Raw genomic sequence first — 20,195 nt, forward strand, 5'->3', positions numbered from 1 at the left:
GTAGGGTTAGCTTTTGCACTATCTGGGCCAATGTTTATGTAATGGGAGGAGCAAAACACGTTATGGTCCGAGTCCAAAGAAACCATAGTTGAGGTTTTTGGCCAAAATGCCAAAAGGTATGTTATGTTTTGGCACAAACGCAACACTCTAACACAGCTTAAAACTAAGGGTAACTGCAACAAAGATTACCCGTCTTATCTTCAAATATATCATCCCACTGGGATGATCTACTTCATTCATTTGATCCCTAAAAGGAGATTATCCAGCATCAAATTAACAGTCCGATTATTTTAGCTACACTTAGGTCAGACATTTGGTGTAAAAATGTTCGTAATGTCTGTTATAATGTCCTTGTCCTCTTTAGTCAGTATGATATAGCGCCCCAATTTTTTTCTTCAAATCGTGATTGGTCTGACCACAAAACAGCTTTCCACTTTGCCACACTCCATTTTAAATAAGCCCTGGCCCAGAGAAACGCCTGCGCTTCTTGGTCTGCTTTAGAAATGGCTTCTTCTTTGTACTGTGGAGTTTCATCTGGCAACGGTGGCTGGCACGGTGGATTGTGTTCACCCACAATGTTTTCTGGAAGTATTGCTGAGCCCTTTCTGTGATTTCCCTTACAGTTAGCATTGATGTTTGCGGCGCAGTGCCGTTTAAGGGCCCGAAGGTCATCCAGTAGGATTTTTCGGCCTTGACCCTTACACACAGATTGTTCCAGATTCTCTCAATCTTTGGATGATGATTACTTCAACCTTTTTTGCAATGTTTCTTTCTGCGCAAAATTGGAGGAATTGATAATTCTCTACCCATCTTGGCTTCTGAGAGACACTGCCACTCCAAGAAGCTCTTTTTATATTCCAATCATGTTGCCAATGAACCTCATTAGTGGTAACTGGTCATCCAGCTGTTTTTTTTTTATAAGTGCAATTGACTTTTCCAGCCTCTTATTGCTACCTGTCTCAACTTTTTGGAGATTTGTTGGCACCATGAAATTTACAATCAACATATTTTCCCCTTAAAATTATACATTTTCTCAGTTTAAACCTTTGACCTGTCATCTATGTTTTATTCTGAACAAAATATTGAAATTGGGCATTTCCACATAATTACATTCAGTTTTTATTCACTATTTGTATAGTGTCCCAACTTTGGAATTGGAGTTATAGAAAGTTGAAGAATAATGCCAGAAATAAATTCTCCAAACACTAATGTAGACTTTTTGTTTCTTTGGACTACAAAAATGTGTGACTCATCAGAAAGGCATGCTCAATTACTCATCATGAGTCACTCCCATTCTTAAAAAGAACATAGCAGTGTTGGGTGATTTCAGCATTCTCAATGTGCCGCCATGATAATCTTGTCCGTCTATCAATCTTGTCAGTATATAAAAAAATCAGACTTTGTCTTCAGCCAATCAGATAAAAATTTTGGCCCACCAATAACATCAGTTTTTTCCCGCCCTCCGCATTGGTGGGTCTGAGCAAGACTAACAAGTATCAAAGCAAGTCTGAAGCAATCAGTGCACATTTTTGGTGACTTATGATGTACTGTATTCATTTATTGGTTAATGGAGAAGGTTGGGAAAGTGAGTAAAGAGTAAAGAGGAAAACTTTTGTGACACCAGTCCTGGAACCTTTCTGACACACCTCATCAATCTCAAGTGTAAAGTCAATTTTCACCAAATATAAAATGTAAAAAAGAGAGTAAGCTGGATAAGATTTGATGTCACATAAAGGTCCAATCGTGTTCTGGATCCGACTTTTCCCAAACCGTGCTACAGAAGCCAAAGAATCGAGGCCAAGGCGAGCACTTCCAAATAAAGCAAAGCCCTGAAGAGTGCTGTATATTCATTGCATGTCGCACAAGCCACATCAGCACCGCAATAAAACACACACTCGCAGCACATAAATCAGGTCAAGGAGATTCACAAGCCTGTCAAATGATGTCGTCTCTGGACACAAGATGGGAACGCGAGATAAACGCTACCTTTGTGCCTTAATCCAACATTTTAGCATATGATGATAGAATGAAATGCATATAGTACAAACATTTTATCTTTACAAATATTTTTGAATCATTGTTGAAATAGTAATAGTTAGTAAGTAAAGAGTAATAGTTGTTTATTAGTGATTAATTACTAGAAAAGAGGCTTTCATCTACTCAAGGTAACATTTTATGATTATCTAGAAAATTCGGAGAGAAAAATATAGAACTTTTAATCTAGGAAAAATCCATCTACAACTTTTTTTTCTTCATAAATAAAATAAAAAAAGACCCCTCAAACTACAACTTTCTAGAAAAATGACACCTTATCTGGAACGTTATATTCAAAACATTATTTTTTGTTGAGTAAAAAAAGAAACTTGTCTAGAGAACAAAACGTATTAATTATAGCCTTTTATAAAGAAAAACACTATCTAAAAAATTGATAACTTATCTAAACTAAAGCAATCATAATTTTGGTTAGCGAGCCAAGTATTTCTTTTCTTTTCATCATTTTTAATAAAAAAAATTTTTTTTATATTGGATCATAAGCAGACCCTTTCTCCATACTTTGGCCTTTCCCATCATTTTGATAGATGTTAATCTTAGTCTCATCAGTCCATAAAACTTTGTTCCAAAACTTTTGTGGCTTATCTCCGCACTTCTTTGCAAAATTCATGTGGTCCAAAACATACAAAGTCATCTGTGGAGCATGGTGGAGGTCAGGGCTTGGGCTTGCATGTCCAGAATTATTTAACACATGTAAGATGTGAATACCATGAAATAAAAGCTGAAATTCAGAACTTTTGTCTGACATTCATCTGAAACCCAAAAGTATTCTGTATACAACAAATACAAAGGAATCAACCTTGCTGTTGTAATCGTTCAGGAGGGGACTGTATTTCCTCAGGTGTGTATTTTTTTCAAGTCAAAGGACCGAGTGACTGAGGCACAAAATGGGGCCTCCATTGAAATACAATACACGATTGAAGAAATGTGGGAATTTAATATTCATGAAGAAATACAAAAGGAGCCCCAGCAAATTCATATCAATCTTTATTGTATTTAGAAATTCACGCAACAATTCAGTTTTGTTTTTCTTTTTTTTAAGCATTTACAACATGGATGAACAGGGATGGAGATGAGCTAAATGTTTCGACTTCCCCGGCAGGCGCGATGCACTACAGGATGAGCTTCAACGGGCGGGAAGGAGGGCACAGAGATACGTAAAGTGCTTTTATTGACAGTTCTATAATAGAAAAAAGGATTAAAAGGACATGTTGGTGTTAGAAAGGAGGCGGACTTGACCGTGTGGAGGACACGCGTCACAGGTGACTGGTTGATGGAGAGGAAGAGAGTGACGGGGGATTTATCTTTCAAAAATAAAAAAAGTGTTCAAATGGAAGAACAAAAAAAAGAAGGAGAAGGGTCTCTTCTCAACCCAGGATGAGGCTGGACTTGCCACCAGGTGGGTTTCTTCGGCTTCCCGGAGTGGAGTTGGCACTTCCCGACGGGGCGGAGGGCTGTGGCTCCTCCTGCTCCTCCTGCTCCGTCTCCCCGTTGTCGGGACACTCTGCCAAGTGAAGCAGACACCCGTTACCATTTGTCCTTTCTTACTTTCCACCTGTGTTTCTAACCAATGACGTTCTCTTCGAAACATAGTGGTTGCTACCATGCTTGACCAATCACATTTGCAGAGAAATTAAATCCCATGCATCATCACTCTTGCCTTCTGGCTGCCCTTCTAACTGAGCAACATTGTTACAAGGGCCTCCCCTTTACAAAACCCTTGAGAGCCTTTTAATTTGAGGGGATGCTTGCTCTTTAAAAAATAAAAAAAGAACAAACCAACCATCACACCACAAAAAGGGAAGTACACAAGCAATCTATAAAGAAAACTGATAAATCCTCTTTTATACATGAAAGTGCTGTGAACGTCAAGATACTCACCAGCGTTTGCTGGTTCTTGGCCATTCTCGTCCTGTCATAAAAAAACATGAGAAAACATGAAGAAACAAAGTAAACATGCCCTGCTGAACCAAAGTGACCCTTCTAACTACGGCCCGTTCATTCAGACTTGGGACAACACCCTGTCATCATGTGACATAATTAGCAGGACAGCTGAAGCCGTCCTTTCAACTCAGAAAGGGGGGGTGGGGAGAGAGATTAGAGTAACGCAACAAACAGGTCGTCTTCTACAGTCAACTTGCATTTTGGCAGGTTCTCATCATCAGAAAAACTCAGCCATTAAAAAACAAAAACAAAATAAAACTTGAATTTTTCATAGAAATTCATAATTAAAACATATCTGTGACAATCTGCACACAATACATTGACTAATGACTATCTCATCTGTTTCTGACCTCGGTACTGCTGTTTTGGTTAGCAGATCGATAAAAAAAATCTCTTCTAAACATAAACGGAACATCCTTGTATACCGTTGGAGTATTGCTTTGGCACCATTTTGTTACCTAGGTACTATAATGAAGCGAGTTGAGGAGCTTCATTTAGTTGACTCAAGTTGTGCTTTGTCACCACTTTGCCTGCTATGTAAATGATTTTGACACGCCTGGTCGAGGTGTCGCACCCTGCAACTAACTGGGACACAGTGCCCATTCAAGAGATGGCCACTATTTGAGGTTTGGTCCTTAATGTTTGTGTCAAAACTGTCTCATTCCCAGCAGTGTAACATTAAATGCCAACAGTACATTGGGTTGGATCCTATCCAATGAACATAGTCCTCCTTCACTCTGTGAAGTTTTCCCAGAGCTGTCACATCTCATCCGTGGCAACACTGATTCAGAAAGACAACGGCGCGAGTGTCGTTACCTCTTGTCTTTGGTTCCACACCAAAGCGGCTCCAGAGTTGTGGATGGTGGTGAGCTCCGGCTGAGGGTTCTTGGGGAACAGAATAGGCTGCTGGCACCGTCTCAGTGGGGCCGAAGGCTCCCCGCACAGGGTCCCCACGGCGGCATCACTGGCACCTGGGAAAGTTAACCAGCAAGTCTTCAGACAAAAGGGCAAGCGTGCTTTGATGGTTTTCACGATGGGAAATTACCGCAAGTGGAAAATTTGGTTTTAATTGATGGAACACGAAGTGTTTGTGGAAGACAAACAAACATTACAGAGTTACAGAAAAGCAATCTATTGCTCCGAACATTTTTGGAGAAATCAGCAACTGCATGAAAGCCATACTTTGTTTGACTTAACTCATCCCGAGTGCCCATCATGTGTAACATTTAATACGTTTAAAGACTTTGGGCATCATAAAAAACAACAACAAAAACTACTCTTGCATAGGCCTGCAACAGTCAATTGTCACAGTGCACTGAAATGACCCACAGAGAGGCAGTTTTGTCAGACAAAATGGCATGACTCCTTCCTTTAACTGGCTCTAAGTCAGCTTCTCAAACATATCATTCAAGATGTCACACATTTTTGTTTCTGGCATTTCACTAATGTCTACAACCAGAGGAAAACATTTCATTCTCCCCGTGGCCTCTCATTCACATCACAATAACAGTTACCGTAGTCATGGTTACGCACAGCAGTATCCAGACATCGCAATTAACCTCACGTTTAATAGATCACAATTGCTCGTGTTAAAGTAATCCAATTGCCTTTATTGTGCCCAGTATGAAATTTGACCAATTTGCCAAATCACAGTCCTGGGTGAACCCGGTTGGTTAGCGCATCCATCTTTTTTTGCATAAGCAATCAGGTTTGCACAACCCTTAGCAAATCAGACACAAAGTGTCATATTTAATCCAAATGTATGGTTTTTGGATCGGATGACAGAAGGATTAGACAGGAAACCGCTGAGACAGATGACCCACAGTGATTCAGGCTTCCGAGCAGATGTCCTCCAATATGGAGCCTAATGCAATTAGTCACAGTCACCCCCAGACTCATGTGCTGTAAACCATGAGTGAGGCAAGCTATACACAGCAGGTACACGGTTGTAAGACTCATACACACAGAGTTCTTTATTTACCTTTTTGAATCAATGTATTTAAAATATATATATATTTCATGAAGGCCAGTTGAATGATTGGCCACTAAAATAAATAGACTTCATCTCAAAGGACTTCTTCTTTTGGGGTGTTGTCAAATTGTCAGTTGTTAAGTCCCATCCCTCCCTCTTCACTAAACATGGACTGTATTCTATCGGAATATCATCATTTGTGTCTCTTATCCCAGGAAGGTGTGGTCTTGTCTGACTTCATCATCCAACCACAAACATACTCAACAGTTTCCCCTCCCCCCTGTTGCACATCTCTCCATCCTCAGGTCTGACACAAAACCTGAACTTTACGGAAACGACCATACATACAGAAGTAACTCCTAACTGGAAAGGGTTGTGACTCAGCAAATGCTATGGAATATCTCCAGGCGGCCGACCTGAAAACCAGCACAGAGCGTCTTTGTCACGCGGGGAACAATGGATGCTAAAGAATCAGAGGAGTGGCCACTCTGGTTAATGGAGTGAAGAGCTTCCGCATCGGCCCCTCGACAACAACGGTTCCTTCATTACCGGCGCCGTGTTTATGAGTCTGCGGCATTCTCTGGACAGTGCAACGCAAACATCAAATGGAAAGAAGAGGAAATTAATCAAATATAACGCAACGTGATGACATCAATGTCTTTCAACTTAAATTTACAGATCCCCTGGGTGCATTAAGTCAAGTGTGTATCATCCACAAGCTTGGAGACAGGAAAACATCAACATCATAGTACTGAAATGCTGACGACATGACAGTTTTCCAATCAATTAATCCTTTTGAGACTTGAATGAGTCAACATTATTGTATTGTGCCAAATGCACTAGACCTGGCGGTGTTAATCTCACTGGTAGACCATCTGCATCATGTGTTGAGGCCTTTCCTTTGGAGAAGGTAACCCTGGTTCAAACCCCGTGCCAAGCGGCTCTTTCCTGCATGTCATTCCCTCTCTCTTCTGCTTCCTCTCTCTCCTTCAGCTGTCCTGTCCATTAGAGGCAAAACGCCCAAAAGCAAACAAAAAACACAAATGCTCTATACTTTTCCGACCAGCCAGGGGATGCCTTGCGATTTAATGACAGCATGCAAGACCATTCAACTTTGCTCAATTGGAGCAGCTGATCAAAACGGATTCGCTCATTTACCGACGACTTTGACATGATTAGATTAGATTTGATTAATTACCAACAAAGAGGCAGCTGGCTGCTATGCTAATGCCAACAAGCATTTTCTAACCAAGAAACACATTTCCATCACAATTTTAAGTTGCAATGGCATTATGAATTATATTTACTTGTCATGGGCGAGCATTCAAATGGAAGTACTTGTTCTCGGTCTAAAGAAGAAGAAAAAAAAGGGTATCGGTGCATCCTTACCAAGATCCCAAACTTTTTGTGTGTAGTGTACGTCTCTGCTTTCTAGTCTGATGAAGGTTGTGAGAATGTGCGTCCCGAGGACATTTGCCTCAGCTGAGCAGCTGAACCCAACAGCTGGTCTAAAGTTAGCAACAGTCAACACACAAGTCACTTATGAATACAAGCTACGACGTGCATCAGCAACAACGTTAAACTGCTTCGTAGCCAGGGGTGGTGAAGCATTCTTGTGCGGTACAGTGTTAAAGTTAAAGTACCACTGATTGTCACACCCACCGTGCGAGGCTGTGCGTTAATTTTGGAAACACAATGTATCGTACACACTGTTCTTGAAAGCAATAGACTACAATTGCTGGCTGGCTGTTGTTCATAATGAGGAAAAAATGTGTGTCTTAAAGTATTTAACAAAATGAAATCCATGTGAGCCAAGTATACACAGTCAAGCTGTTTGACACAAAGAGGGGGTCACTCGCATCTTGCTCGTTACAAGATTTTATACACAGAGAAAAGCCAAGGCAAACACTTTCAAACAAATAAGCATCTCCCACATGTTCTCGTCAATAGGAAGTAGTACAGGAAGGCTGGCCTGAACTTGGCCTTCACCCTTGTCGAAGAATGCGAGCAGGAAGAAGGACCATTCCATGGGTAGCATATAGTTGCTGTCAAGGGAAACCTCATATGTCCAAATATGGTCAATTTAAGGTTATAATACTATTGGTCTGCACCCATGCCATATGTTATTTGTATGCATTAGCAACCCATTTAAAGTAGTGAAAATAGCTCAAGCTTAAATCTTTAAAAGTTTCTTCAATGCTCAACTGGTCACTTCGAGACTGAAAATCTGGATGATTCTTAGACGAGGAAGAGTGAAAATAGTAAAAATATGTTTGAGTAAGTCTGGGACAAACAGTCAGAAACAAATAAAGAGACGCTAGAACAAATTAAAATTCTAAATCATGGTAATTCTATACCAAATAAACAGACACAGCATGCAGATAGATGCCTTTCTGCAAATGGGTTAGAGTGAAAACATGTGATGCTGCGAAGAAACATGAAGTACTTTGGCAAACTGGAAAAACAACAGCGTCCCACTTAAACCAGCTAAACCAAAACAAAACGGCGGTCATTGTTGTACGGCAATAAAGAAAAGAGGATTGTTGTTAGAAAACACCCCGAGCTACTGTCTTTAGAACCAGACCAAGTCCGATAATCTTGGGGTGCTGATAGAGTAAGACCTGACTTTCAGCAATCATATCAAATCAATCACTAAAACAGCCTCTTTGGAGCTGAAAAACATCTCCAGACTGAAGGACTGCATGCTCCGAGCAGACCAAGAGAAACTTATCCACGCTTTTATCTCCAGTAGACCGGATCACTGTAACCGTCTTCTGACTGGACTCTCCCAAAAGAACATCGGACAATTGCAGCTCATTCGGAACGCTGCAGCTCAAATTCTGACCAAAACAAAGAGAGCAGAACATATCATTCCAGTCCGTAAGGCTTTACACTGGCTCCCAGTCAGCTGTAGAACAGATTTTAAAATTGTGCTGCTGGTCTATAAATCAATCACTGTATGGTCTTGGTCCTGAATTTGTTCAAGAAATGCTGACTCAATATAAACCCAGTAGGGCCTTGAGATCTGTAGACTTTGGTCAATTAGTGGAACCCAGAGTTCTAACTAAACACGGTGAAGCTGCATTTAGCGGTTATGCTGCACACAAATAGAATAAGCTGCCAACAGAAGTGAAGTTAGCCCCGAGTGTAAATGCTGTTAAATCCAGGTTAAAAACTTTGCTTTGCTTTTTTCCCACATACCTTTGATTTGTGTCTTCGAAACACTTTTAAATCATGTTTTTCTTTTAATTACTTTAGAAAACTACTTATTTCTTTACCCTAAATGTTTTAAAGTTTGCTGTTGATGCGTTTTAACATTGTTAATGTATGTTCTTTTTGTAATTTTTTCAGCTACTTTTGTTTTCTCTGCTTTGTTGTTAACTGTTGTTTGTTGATGCTTGCAGATATTGTGTCTTTCCTCGTGTAAAGTACATTGAGTCGCCTTGTGTATAAAATGTGCTATAGAAATAAACTTGCCTTGCCTAAAGATTATGCTAAACAAACAATGTAGCTCATCGGAACAAGGCTTACCTGGGTTTTTTGAAGCATACAGGCAGGTACTAACTATCGCGGGAGCTTACGTCGCCTTTGTTATTCAAGTCTTGCTCATGTCTATACGAGGCCCATACTTAAACTGACTCATTTCTTTCCATTGTGGGCTGATCTAATCCCACCCCAATAACAAAGCCCCCGGGTCAAATTACTCGTATCCCAGCACTGCCGAGTTGCTTTTCTTGTATATTAGACCAATGGAATGTTCTGACTACTTCAACGGAAAAATCCTAAGTGATCCTTGTCGTTTGTAACTCTTCCAACATGGAGTGAAGTGCTTGAAAGTACAGCACATTGCAGAGCAGATGAATGCGAAAATATATGAAAAAGGAACTGACTGGGCGGATTGTTCCTCCGATGAGCATGGGGGTCATCGGGTTCTGCAAAGATGCTGGAGGCCATCTTGTTCTTGCGCTGTGGGGTGGCGTTCTCGTCCGTGCCGAAGGTGAAGCTGGAGGCGCCGCCTGGTGGTCGCAGTACCCTTGGGAAGAGCAAGTTATTCAAGTTTTAATGCTGAACTGGTGGGAGGTCCCTGCTGGTCTAAACGCTACCAGAAGGAGAATTAGACCAATCAGATTTCATCCTCTTTCTGTTGCCATGTCAACATAATCTACCTAGGGCCTTCCTAATCAGTAGTGCTAACCCATGGGTCTTGTCCTAAACTACCATAATAGCAATGAGACCATTTATTTAACCAATCAGATATCACCAAGCTGGCCCTCATTTTTTTCCCGATTGGTTGGCCAGAGCAAAACGTTCGGCCAACAATCACTTTGATTTGATTTGTTTCCTACAAGCACAAGAATAAAAACATGACAGAGGAAAGAAAATGCCACAATATGATAAGATGCAAGTTTGAGAAGGAGCAGAAGTGAACACTGACTAGCAAAACACATCTGTCACGATATATGCACATTAATATATTTACTGAACAGCATATCTTGTATGATGTAAATAATTTCTTAAAGGGGAAAACAACCCCAAAAGGTTCTTGACAATAACACGTTGCATGTGCCCCCAGTACTCTAAACACAGCATTCAGATTAATATTGTGTTTGTGGAATATGAGTTAAGTAGCAAAATCCACGTTTTTATCCATCTCAGAGGGTGACCATTTTGCTACTTGTTGTCGACTGAAAATGCACCACACCATGTTAATACTTGGGCGGGCCACCCAAGTAAACTGGCCACCACCCAAGAAGTTTTCAAGAAAATTTAATAAAAATATATTAAAAACAAAAAACGTGTTGCGAGCAGACATACCGTATGTAACGTTAGTTCGCCGTCATTCACTTGTGGATCTTGAGGCTACAGGAGACGCAGGTAACATGACTGGGAACCCACTCCCCCAACCCCCCCCATATCGCCCAGTCCTATGTCCCGTAAAGATGGTTTGTATAATTGCGATGTGAGTGGTGGATTAAGTCAGGTAAGTGCACCACTACCCACTGAAGGCACGGGTAGCAAATGCATCGCCCGCTACTGTAATGTATGCTGGCAGGCATGCATCTCATTTCCTCATATGCAGCAGTGGATCGCAGAGAGCACTGGGCATCTATTAGGTGTAAGAAGACTATTATTAAGGGGTATGCCTTGATTTTTATATATATATATAATGCAGTTCTTTAATATTAGATTCATTTCCCCACATTTTGACTGTCACTTTCTTATTGTCTGATCACAAGTCTATCGCATGGAATAATTCAGCTTCAAAAGCATTCTGTCCAACTTCACACTAACTTTCATTTTCCTGAAAAGTAATCAGTGACATTATGATTTCTCAGTATCGCAGAGTCTGTAACATGTGAAAAATGTGAGTCACATTAAAATGATCTCTTCATTCTCTCAGCTGGCAGTCATTCTGCCACAGAATGTCTACGCTGCAGCTGAATCCAGCTAGCCGCTACCATCCGTCGGATTATTTTTGCAGTGACAGACACGCCAGGGCGGTTATCTCAATTATTGAATGTCTCCATTGAATCCAATGCGGTCTTCTGGGTTAATATTACTCAACCGAGGTCAAAAGTCGACGTTATGTATGTCAATGGATGAATAGACTTGGTAAGCAAAGTATCATCACACCGCAAATTGAACAAAAGGAAGACAATAATAAGGAAGAAGGCTTTTTCCTTGTTGTACCAAAGGACAAAAAGAGGAACTGGACCCCTCCCTCTTTTTTTCCAACTATCTCTCTTCTCTGGAGTCAATGAAGCCACCAGCTGACACACTTAGCAGCTGTCCAAGGCTCTGCTATCTTTCCACATTGGCCAGCAAATGTGCGTCGTCTATCAACCGGTGCTTGCACATCCGTGTCTGTCCCGCTTGGCTTGTGTGGGAAAAGCTAAAGCAGAGCAGGAGATGAGCTCATGCTTTCCACACAGACACAGAGAGAGCGAGAGGGAGGCTTTAAGCGGCCTGGCAGCGGACCCCACCCTAGAATCACACTGCAAATGACATCGATGTGAAACGGCTTTAGCAGACAGACAGAGGCTGCGTGGGGTGGAGGGGCAGCGAGCGGATGGTTGGAGTGTTTAAGGGGCCAAAGACAGCAAGTCTGATAAGGCATGTGCTTTATTTTGGTGGCCTGGTGAGATCTGAGCCACATTCGGGCTGCCCGATTGCATCTGGAAGGAGCCCTACAGACCAACCAGGCGCAGAGATGAGCAGTAAATGAGACTTTAAAGGAGCGAGAGCAAAGATCTGAAGGAGAGATTTGGGAGGCTTAGCGAACCCAAAGCCCCCGCCCGAGCACACCCCACCCCCCTCCTCCACATGCCAGATCAAAATGCTTGACGACTGACAGATTTGTTAAGCAAAAAAAAAAAAAACAGGTCTCCTCTCCTAAAATCTGATTAATATTCCCTGATTCATAGCCCCCCTCCCCACCCATGCACTGAGACAGCACATTTTCTTTGCATTGTTTTGTGGGCCAAGTGGGAGGCGAGAAGGCGAGATTCATGACTTCCAGCTATGATATGACTGCATACCTTTTGGATGAATAGTCCTGCAGTGGGGTTTACTCACAAATTGAGGTTTTAAACACACACTGAGGTATTTCACTTAAACTGGCACCAACCGATAATGAACTATTCCTGCGTTAGATGACATTTACAGATTCAGAAGACTTCCTGTTTTTTAGAGCACTGTCAAACTCTTGTAAGGCATTAAAACTGTAAGTATAGAAGGAAGAGTAACTGTAAGAGGGGGTATTAAGTTATTAGGCCTAGCTACTTCAGATTAAAAAAAACCCATTAATATTATTTTTCTCAAGGTTTTAAGATCAGCCACCTAATTGTTGAACAAAGACTAGACAGAATGACCCCATGCAGAGCAGCTAAAGTCTAAACGGCGCATCAGATTAATTTAATTAGCAAGATTGTGTGACAGTTTAGCTCAAGCCACAGGAATCCACCAGCAGGCTAGCGGTGGCTAAGGAGTTAGCTTCGAGAGAAGAAAAAGAGGCGTTTTTGTTAGCCGCATCCACTCCTTTTGTTCACCGCCGCCAAATGGACTGAAAAGCTGCCGTTTACCTGGAACTGCTTTTGGCACCGGGTTCCACTCCTTGGAAGGTGGTGGTCGTCGTCATCATCGAAGGGTATTTCAGGGAATTCGAAGCGACGAATACAAAAAAAGTCAACAGCCGAGGGGGATCAAATGCGGTGGTCTCCACCCGACGCCGTGGAAAGCTTGAAGCGAAGCCGTCCGTCCACGGAGAACTGCTTCGGTAACTGCAAAGAATCGACTCCGCCCACTGTCATTCGCCTGGCTCTGATTGGACGGCACCTCGTGTAACTCAACTTTATTCTTCATCATCATTGGATGAAAAACACGGAACTCACCTCTGTTGTTGGTGGCAGCTTCTTCCCAGTGAACCCAAGGCCATTTTCTGTTTGTTTTTTGATTACAGTATTATTATTATTTTTAATTCATTATACAAGGGTGTCCATACAGCTTCCAGAGGTCTGTGGTTTTCGTTTTAAGGAGTAGATTTAATACTAAACTGCTCTGGGATATCTGCCTCACAGGGTTGGGGGTTTGAGTCTGAGCCTGTGGTCTATGTATGTTCTCCTAAAACATGCATGTTAGATTTATTCGGCGACGCTAATGAGAATAATGGGTGTAGAAAAGTGATGGATGGATGGATGTAATTTTTTTTAAAAACTTCTAAAATAGTTATATAGTTAACAAACAGGGTTGGGGAATCCAGGTCCAGAAGGTAAAAATCCTAAAACACTTTGGCTTTAGCCACAGTTGCTTCTACTCAACAGGTGGAGATGAGCTCGTGTGCCTGTCTGTTGCGAAGAAGCACCTGTGGCTCAAGCCAATCTGTGACAAGGTTTTTACTTTCTGGATCTGGATACCCCAACCCTGTTAACAAACATCAAGTAAATAAACGCAGACATTTGTTTTAATTATAATCCCTTTCTGGAGGTTTAAGTTTAACCCAATAGTTATTAAATTTGAAGATAACAGGAGGATGAATACACTTCTGTATGACCAGCCTTTATCCAGCACTGTTTGGATCTTATGTTGTTTTAATAAACCACAATGAATATTGTGCCTTTTCTTAAGAAGTAGCCATACTTTAGGGGTTTATCAATGCAAGTTACCCAATTCATCAAGTAAGTAACTGAAACACACAACTGCGATTAAAAACGTTGCCACCTAGTTTCGCAAACAATCACAAAATAAGAGTATTGGAAAAACAACAATAGCTTTATTTCAACAGGTATCTTAACATACAATACAGATTGTTTGCATGATGGCAAAATATCCTCCTCCCCTTTTCCCAAAAATGACATTTGGTCTGGTTAACGGATTAATCAAAGCAATTGTCCACACATTCACCACCATATAACGGTAAAAATCAAATAAATTTTCATACAGTCACCAAATGAGATTTTAAGCCCATTTCAATAGTTTGATAAAGCCCTGACATTTATGGACGTGCTCCAAGTGGCCACCTCTTAAGTGGGCAACATGAACAGTGACCTGTTCACACAAATCTATTTTGGGGGTGGTTTGGCCCCTTGTGACATTGTTTAAGTAGTGTGAACGTCAGACAGCTCACCTTTAGAACTAATTTACAAGCAAAACTCTTGACCTAGCCTGGCGGTTGGAAAACTTCTAATATTTCTCATTTAAGAATCAGTCCAATTTGACGACCTACACCTGAACATTGATCTGGATTGGTTTATGTACAAAAGGTATAGAAGTAACAGGGCCAATATTGAAAACACTGTACAGTAGAGTCATTTAAACCTCGATAGGACAAGATGTGAATGATGTGTATACCAGGCTGCGGCTCTGTTAAATGAGGAAAGATGGCATATGGGGACGCTTGATTAAATCACTCCTCCTGTCTGTTGTTGGAACACATCAATCGTGTCTTCATCTTCCATTTCCAACTGTAAAAAAAGAACAAGAACAAAAACTATTTTAATTTGTTTTAGAAACTTACAAAAACATTGCACATCTGCTTTGCAGCACTGCTGTGTTGAGGATATTCCTGTTTTTTTTGTTCATTTACACCACCATAAGTCACTTGTGGAGCAGAGATGGCATTTGGAAAGTCCAAGTTTCCCGTTTATAAGTTTGAAATAGGTGAAAATCTGCTAACACCTGTTCTCACTCTCTGTCAAGAAATGAGAGATTACTGTAAAACATCACTTTGAGGAAACGAAAAGACTCTTGATCGCACGGTTCTCCACATAAGAGGCAACGTCTGCTTGTTTCAAGCTGTTTGTGTTAGATACTCCCGGCTGGTGTACAAACACCGTTACATTACAGTGGTTGACAAACTTGAATTTCACAGACAAACTAGGCTAGACTCTCTTCTATGCCCACCCCTTGAAAAAAAAGTTCTTGACAAATAGATTCATCAGAGGCAAGAAATGGTTGGTTTCTAGTTGACAAATATAAATGTCCACAGCAGCGAATGAGTTAAAAAAAAAAGTGTGCATTTTAAACACCAAAGATTCCTATCAACCCATATTTCACCTAATAAAATTCTGCTAAGTTAATGCTAACATACACAGTGTTCCCTCACTTTTTGCTGTTTATATGTTCCAAGCCCCAATGGAATAGGTGAATTTCTGCATAAAGGTTGACTTTTTAAATTATATAAAAAAAATAATAATACTAATATTTGGCGGGGAACTTACACCTCTATTAAGCCATTAGAAACCACCAACATGGTTCCCACACTTTAAAACCCTTGTTAATTTACTTTTAAAATTCTACATGTAGAATAAATATTATAATTACAGGCTGTGTTCAGAAATAAATGTGCGCGGATGCACTCCCTGCACACCGGCAGCAATGAGGACAACGACAAATATAACTCAACAACTCTTTAAAAAAAAAAAAATCTTAAAATGGCTTTAACTGGGTTATGTCACAAATTGTCACAATTTTAAAAAAACGCAATGGAGTGAATCTGCAATAAGCAAACCACAAAGTAGTGAGAGAACACTAAATGTGAAAAGTCAAAGATGGCCTAGTGGGAATTAGTGGAGATGTTACGGTAGTCATCACTAGAGCTTTGTGGGACATTCTCTGCCGCTTCTTCTTAGCCTTAAAAGAGAAAGTGGGTCTGGAGAGGCGTCCATAGACAGCGATTCGGCACCGTCCGAAACCAGGCCAGGCCAATCAAATTCGTCTATTTGCGTGACGTTGTCTTCGTGAGCAACGTCACTCTTGAAGTTTTTCCTGCAACGACGACATTCAACAACGGCGTCATTCACTACTATCTCCCTTCGGCTAGTAGCCATGTTGGATTTTTACTCCGTCTCCGCCCAAAAAAAAAGAGACTTCAACAAGTCTTTTTTCTGACGCCATGTCCGCTCTTTGCTTGGGTCATTCCACTGTCTGTTAGCTGAGGTTTGCCCCGCCTCAGAAATGCGACTGACCAGACTCACTCTCCGGCAAAGTCGCGAGTGAGTCTGGATTGCCAGGCTAGCTTCTTCATCTCTTCCATTAGTGCTCTGTGCCGCCTGGCATTGTTGTGGCACAATGTGGTACTACACCAAAGGCCTGCAACTCAAAATTCAGACTTGTCTGTATACTTTAAAAACTAAAGAACTACTGCTTAAAAATTTGGGAAACAACGTGGCGCGACGACGGCCTATCACTGTCATCATAGAAATACAAATGCAGATATAAAGACTTCCCTATAACAAGCATCCCTCCATCCATCAATCTATTTTCTTAATCGCTTGTCCTCACATGGGTCGCGGGGGGCGCTGGACCCTATCCCAGCCAGCTTCGGGCAGTAAGCAGGGTACACCCTGAACTGGTTGCCAGCCAATCGCAGGGCATATAACAAGCATCTTATTCCTTAATAAAGTCAAGGTAATCACTGCAATTGAGTATCAGTAAACAGATAGGTGATCTGAGGAGTTATGGTATTTTTCCATTATTCACTAAGAAGTTAAGGAAACATGCTGTTGGGGGAAAAAAGTACAAACTAATGTCTTGATCTGCACTATAATTACACGCCTTCTTCTTCTTCCATGCCCTACTTGTCAACAGACCCGCTTTTGTCCGTTTAAGAATATCTGAGATTCTGCATGTTTGCAAATCATGGGTCTTGGAGAAACACTGGATACATTTTGCCCAAGGGAAAAAAGTGAATATCATATCACGAAATAGTCAGTTAAGCGTCCCCATGCGCGCAGATGGCAAAGAATGCATGAAATCCTGGACAACCCTTGACCAAGACTTGACACGAAAGCTGCGAATGCATCAACAGCAATCACGTGAATATGATACCATAAGCACAAGGGTGAACTTGATCAGATCCTCTTCCAATGGTATGTACGTTGTTGGTTTGTAAATGTCTTAAACTTACTTGTGATGGTGTGTCTGTCTCGTTTATTGGCTGTCCATCAAATCTGAACCGGATTTGCCTCATGGACAATCCCTGGAAGAACATGCACATTGTCAGCGTACATCTTTACTGTAGATAGAGATATATTAAAGGGGAGTCTAGTTCACTAAAAGGTCAACTAAAAATTCATATATAGTGGTTAGAGAATGGGAAATGACCAGTGATTTCGGAACACAGTTGCAATCACTCAATACGTTTGGGTTGCTATAAATGAATAGTGAATTGTATAAAACGAAAAGATACCTAACATTATAAACAAAGATGATCAATTATCAACTTATTATAACTGCTTAAAAGGTAAATTACCAAAACACAGAGTGCAGTAAATACCACTTTGTTCCTGGTTAATAATGAGTTACGGTGCATAATGTGGAAGTGTGACAACAGTAATTAGTTAATCACATGATTTTTCAGTTGCCCACACATAAAAGAAAACAAACTTGCAAAGTACAAACAGGTGTTCCCCTTCTGAATCATAAAGTCATTCAATTATTTTCATATAATGCCCCACACACCAAATACTCTATTTGCACCACTACACAGATGGAAAGAAATACTTTTAGGATCCATAATTTCAACATAGACTATTTGCCAAAGACGCTGCATTAAAAGTGAAAACGTTTCCTTGCCCGCTTTAATCGAGCAATGGTGTATCTGATCAAGCAACTGGAAAAGCTTGTAAGATGCGGCTCTTGTAAATCAAAGGCCGACTGTCAGGCGTCAAGTAGAGCTACCTGTCTATCGCAGTAGGCCTTCATGAGTTTACTGAGCGCCGTGTGTCTTTTGATCTTGAACTGCACGACGGATCCATCCTGGCCTGCCACCTTCAGGTTGATGTGTTCATTACCTTCAGTCTTTACGCCTTCCTATGGGACAGAAGCAGGGAAAAACACAAACCAGAAGTTAACGTTGCGGTTGTGGGAGGTCGGAGTCAGTGAGGCGTTCTCTGTTGGCATCCTACATATCACTGGCGTTCCTTCCTACATCACAATCTAGTATATTTCACTTCCCCCCCCCACAAAATTATACTATTGATCAGTCCACAAATAATTAATGCTGAGCCTATAGTGCCATTGATAAACTGCAAAACATATAGGAATTACATTGTGAGTGTAATTTTATGTGACTCATGGGACTGTAAACAATCGTCAATAATAAGCCTGGTGCTGAAAGTTCAGCCTATAACTTTTTCGGTTAATTTATTTATTCAAAGGGATGTTTGTGTTTTCTTTCCTGCGTTGTGTATGGAGCCGAAAATAAAGTATTCATTTATCTTAAGTGTGATGATGCAATTATAATGACTGAACAAACATACTGTTTTTGGGGTCGCCTGAAAAGCGATGATATTTTTTTTAAGGTATAAGGATTGTGCTTGACGCCATCCTAAATTTCAGTATTTGGTTTGTGAAATCTCTTTGTTTTGTAGCACAGTAACACCGTAAGTGTCCTGTATGTGGATGTCAGATTTCAGCCTCTATGTGTTGCCATGTGAATTAACTGCAGAGGGGGCCTTAAGAATCAGCAGCACTGGTCCACGTAACTTCAGATATTGACAATTCTGAGTTTACGTCACAAGTAAAAAATGCTCAGCGAAAAGAATTGGACTTAGGATCATTGCAATTTGATTTTTGAGGATTAATTTGATTTAAAAGTGTGATGAAATGTCATTTGACTATTATAACAATCTGCTTGATTTGTATGATAGTAATAAGCAAAAGCAATTGAATACGCTGTTTGTTTTCACCGTGTAAAGGAAGAATTTGCATTGCGTTGCACTGCAGAAATATGAGAAATGCCTAGATGTTCGAAATTGTCAAATGTCAATACTGTACTAACAGTTGGACTGTAAAAGTGGCAGCCCCGCACTGAACTTTCAGCACCAGGCTTATTATTGACGATTGTTTACAGTCCCATGAGTCACATAAAATTACCCCAAATCAAATTACAAGGATCCAAATTCCAATGCTTTTCAATGGACGAAGATCGTCATTTCACCGAAGAAGACCGCCATTTTGACTTGACCCTGTGACGTAAGTTTGGAATTGTCAATAATAGGTTTTCAATATATACACTTTTTAAATGAATTTCTAGTGTTTACAAAAAAGTATTTGTCAAGTTCATCATTAATCAGAGTGCAGATGACTGAAAAATATACTTACGTACAGTAACACAATATTTGTACTTCGTTACTCAAGTACAGAATACTTAATGTAAATAGTATTTGTACTCTGTTACTTTTCATCACTGGACACCATGGGAGTATTTCTCAACATTTCAAGCAATTCGACAAGTGAAAGGATGGAAACATTGTTGAACGAAGACGTGAACTGAGGGTGACACCAGCTGGTTGGCTGCGCCGTGTGCTCATGCATGCACAAAATGCCGGCCGCGCGCCGCTCAATGCGCGTGCACAAGCCTTCCGGTCTATCCAAGTCGGTTCAACGACTTCAGTTGTAGCTTGCAAACTTAGACAAGATTCAACAAAGCACGTGGAAATTCACGTTTTATCTGAGCCCCTGCGCCTCCCACGTTGTGGATTAAAATCGGATTGAAAGGCGATGTGGTGTAGTAGCACTCACCTTAGGTTTCTCATCAGCCATGGTCACTCTTTTGGCGGTTTCTCTTTGCTGCCACACAAAGAACACGGGCGCGCGCACGTGCTCGTTCCCGCTAAAAGTTTCCAAACCCTGCGTGCGCGGCCCCGAGACGGTGCGCGCACGATACGGTGAGCTCCGATTGGCCGCCGGCTGTCACGCGGTTGGACGCCAGCCCGGGCGTGGGCGG

General features: G+C 41.1%; 2 protein-coding genes across 2 annotated transcripts; both read right to left on the reverse strand.

Moving 5' to 3' along the window:
* Nucleotides 1-3,022: 3,022 nt before the first annotated feature.
* Nucleotides 3,023-13,259, reverse strand: LOC147181685 (jupiter microtubule associated homolog 1-like). The gene is made up of 5 exons (XM_086092041.1): nucleotides 13,051-13,259; nucleotides 9,859-10,001; nucleotides 4,813-4,967; nucleotides 3,934-3,964; nucleotides 3,023-3,556 (listed from the first exon to the last, which is right to left on the reverse strand). Exons 1-5 carry the CDS (start codon nucleotides 13,107-13,109, stop codon nucleotides 3,420-3,422), a joined length of 525 nt encoding a protein of 174 aa, XP_085948167.1. The 5' UTR covers nucleotides 13,110-13,259; the 3' UTR covers nucleotides 3,023-3,419.
* Nucleotides 13,260-14,215: 956 nt separating this feature from the next.
* LOC147181686 (small ubiquitin-related modifier 2) lies at nucleotides 14,216-20,183 on the reverse strand. Its single transcript, XM_086092108.1, has 4 exons — nucleotides 19,991-20,183; nucleotides 18,146-18,277; nucleotides 17,373-17,444; nucleotides 14,216-14,928 (listed from the first exon to the last, which is right to left on the reverse strand). Exons 1-4 carry the CDS (start codon nucleotides 20,009-20,011, stop codon nucleotides 14,866-14,868), a joined length of 288 nt encoding a protein of 95 aa, XP_085948234.1. The 5' UTR covers nucleotides 20,012-20,183; the 3' UTR covers nucleotides 14,216-14,865.
* Between the last annotated feature and the right edge of the window lie 12 nt (nucleotides 20,184-20,195).

Source organism: Leptonotus elevatus, chromosome 1 (assembly GCF_054856555.1).
Source record: "Leptonotus elevatus isolate MCC_2025b chromosome 1, RoL_Lele_1.0, whole genome shotgun sequence".
Lineage (NCBI taxonomy): Eukaryota > Metazoa > Chordata > Actinopteri > Syngnathiformes > Syngnathidae > Leptonotus > Leptonotus elevatus.

Bases quoted from the DNA above. Each gene is read 5' to 3' on its own strand.
- LOC147181685 (XM_086092041.1), bottom strand. From the start codon at position 13,109: ATGATGACGACGACCACCACCTTCCAAGGAGTGGAACCCGGTGCCAAA. The intron at 3,965-4,812 runs GTAACGACACTC...TTTTTATGACAG, and splicing joins TGTGGAACCAAAGACAAGAG to GACGAGAATGGCCAAGAACC. The intron at 3,557-3,933 runs GTGAGTATCTTG...TTCACTTGGCAG, and splicing joins CCAAGAACCAGCAAACGCTG to AGTGTCCCGACAACGGGGAG.
- LOC147181686 (XM_086092108.1), bottom strand. From the start codon at position 20,011: ATGGCTGATGAGAAACCTAAG. The intron at 18,278-19,990 runs GTGAGTGCTACT...TCTGTCCCATAG, and splicing joins TGGCTGATGAGAAACCTAAG to GAAGGCGTAAAGACTGAAGG. The intron at 17,445-18,145 runs GTAGCTCTACTT...ATGTTCTTCCAG, and splicing joins AGGCCTACTGCGATAGACAG to GGATTGTCCATGAGGCAAAT.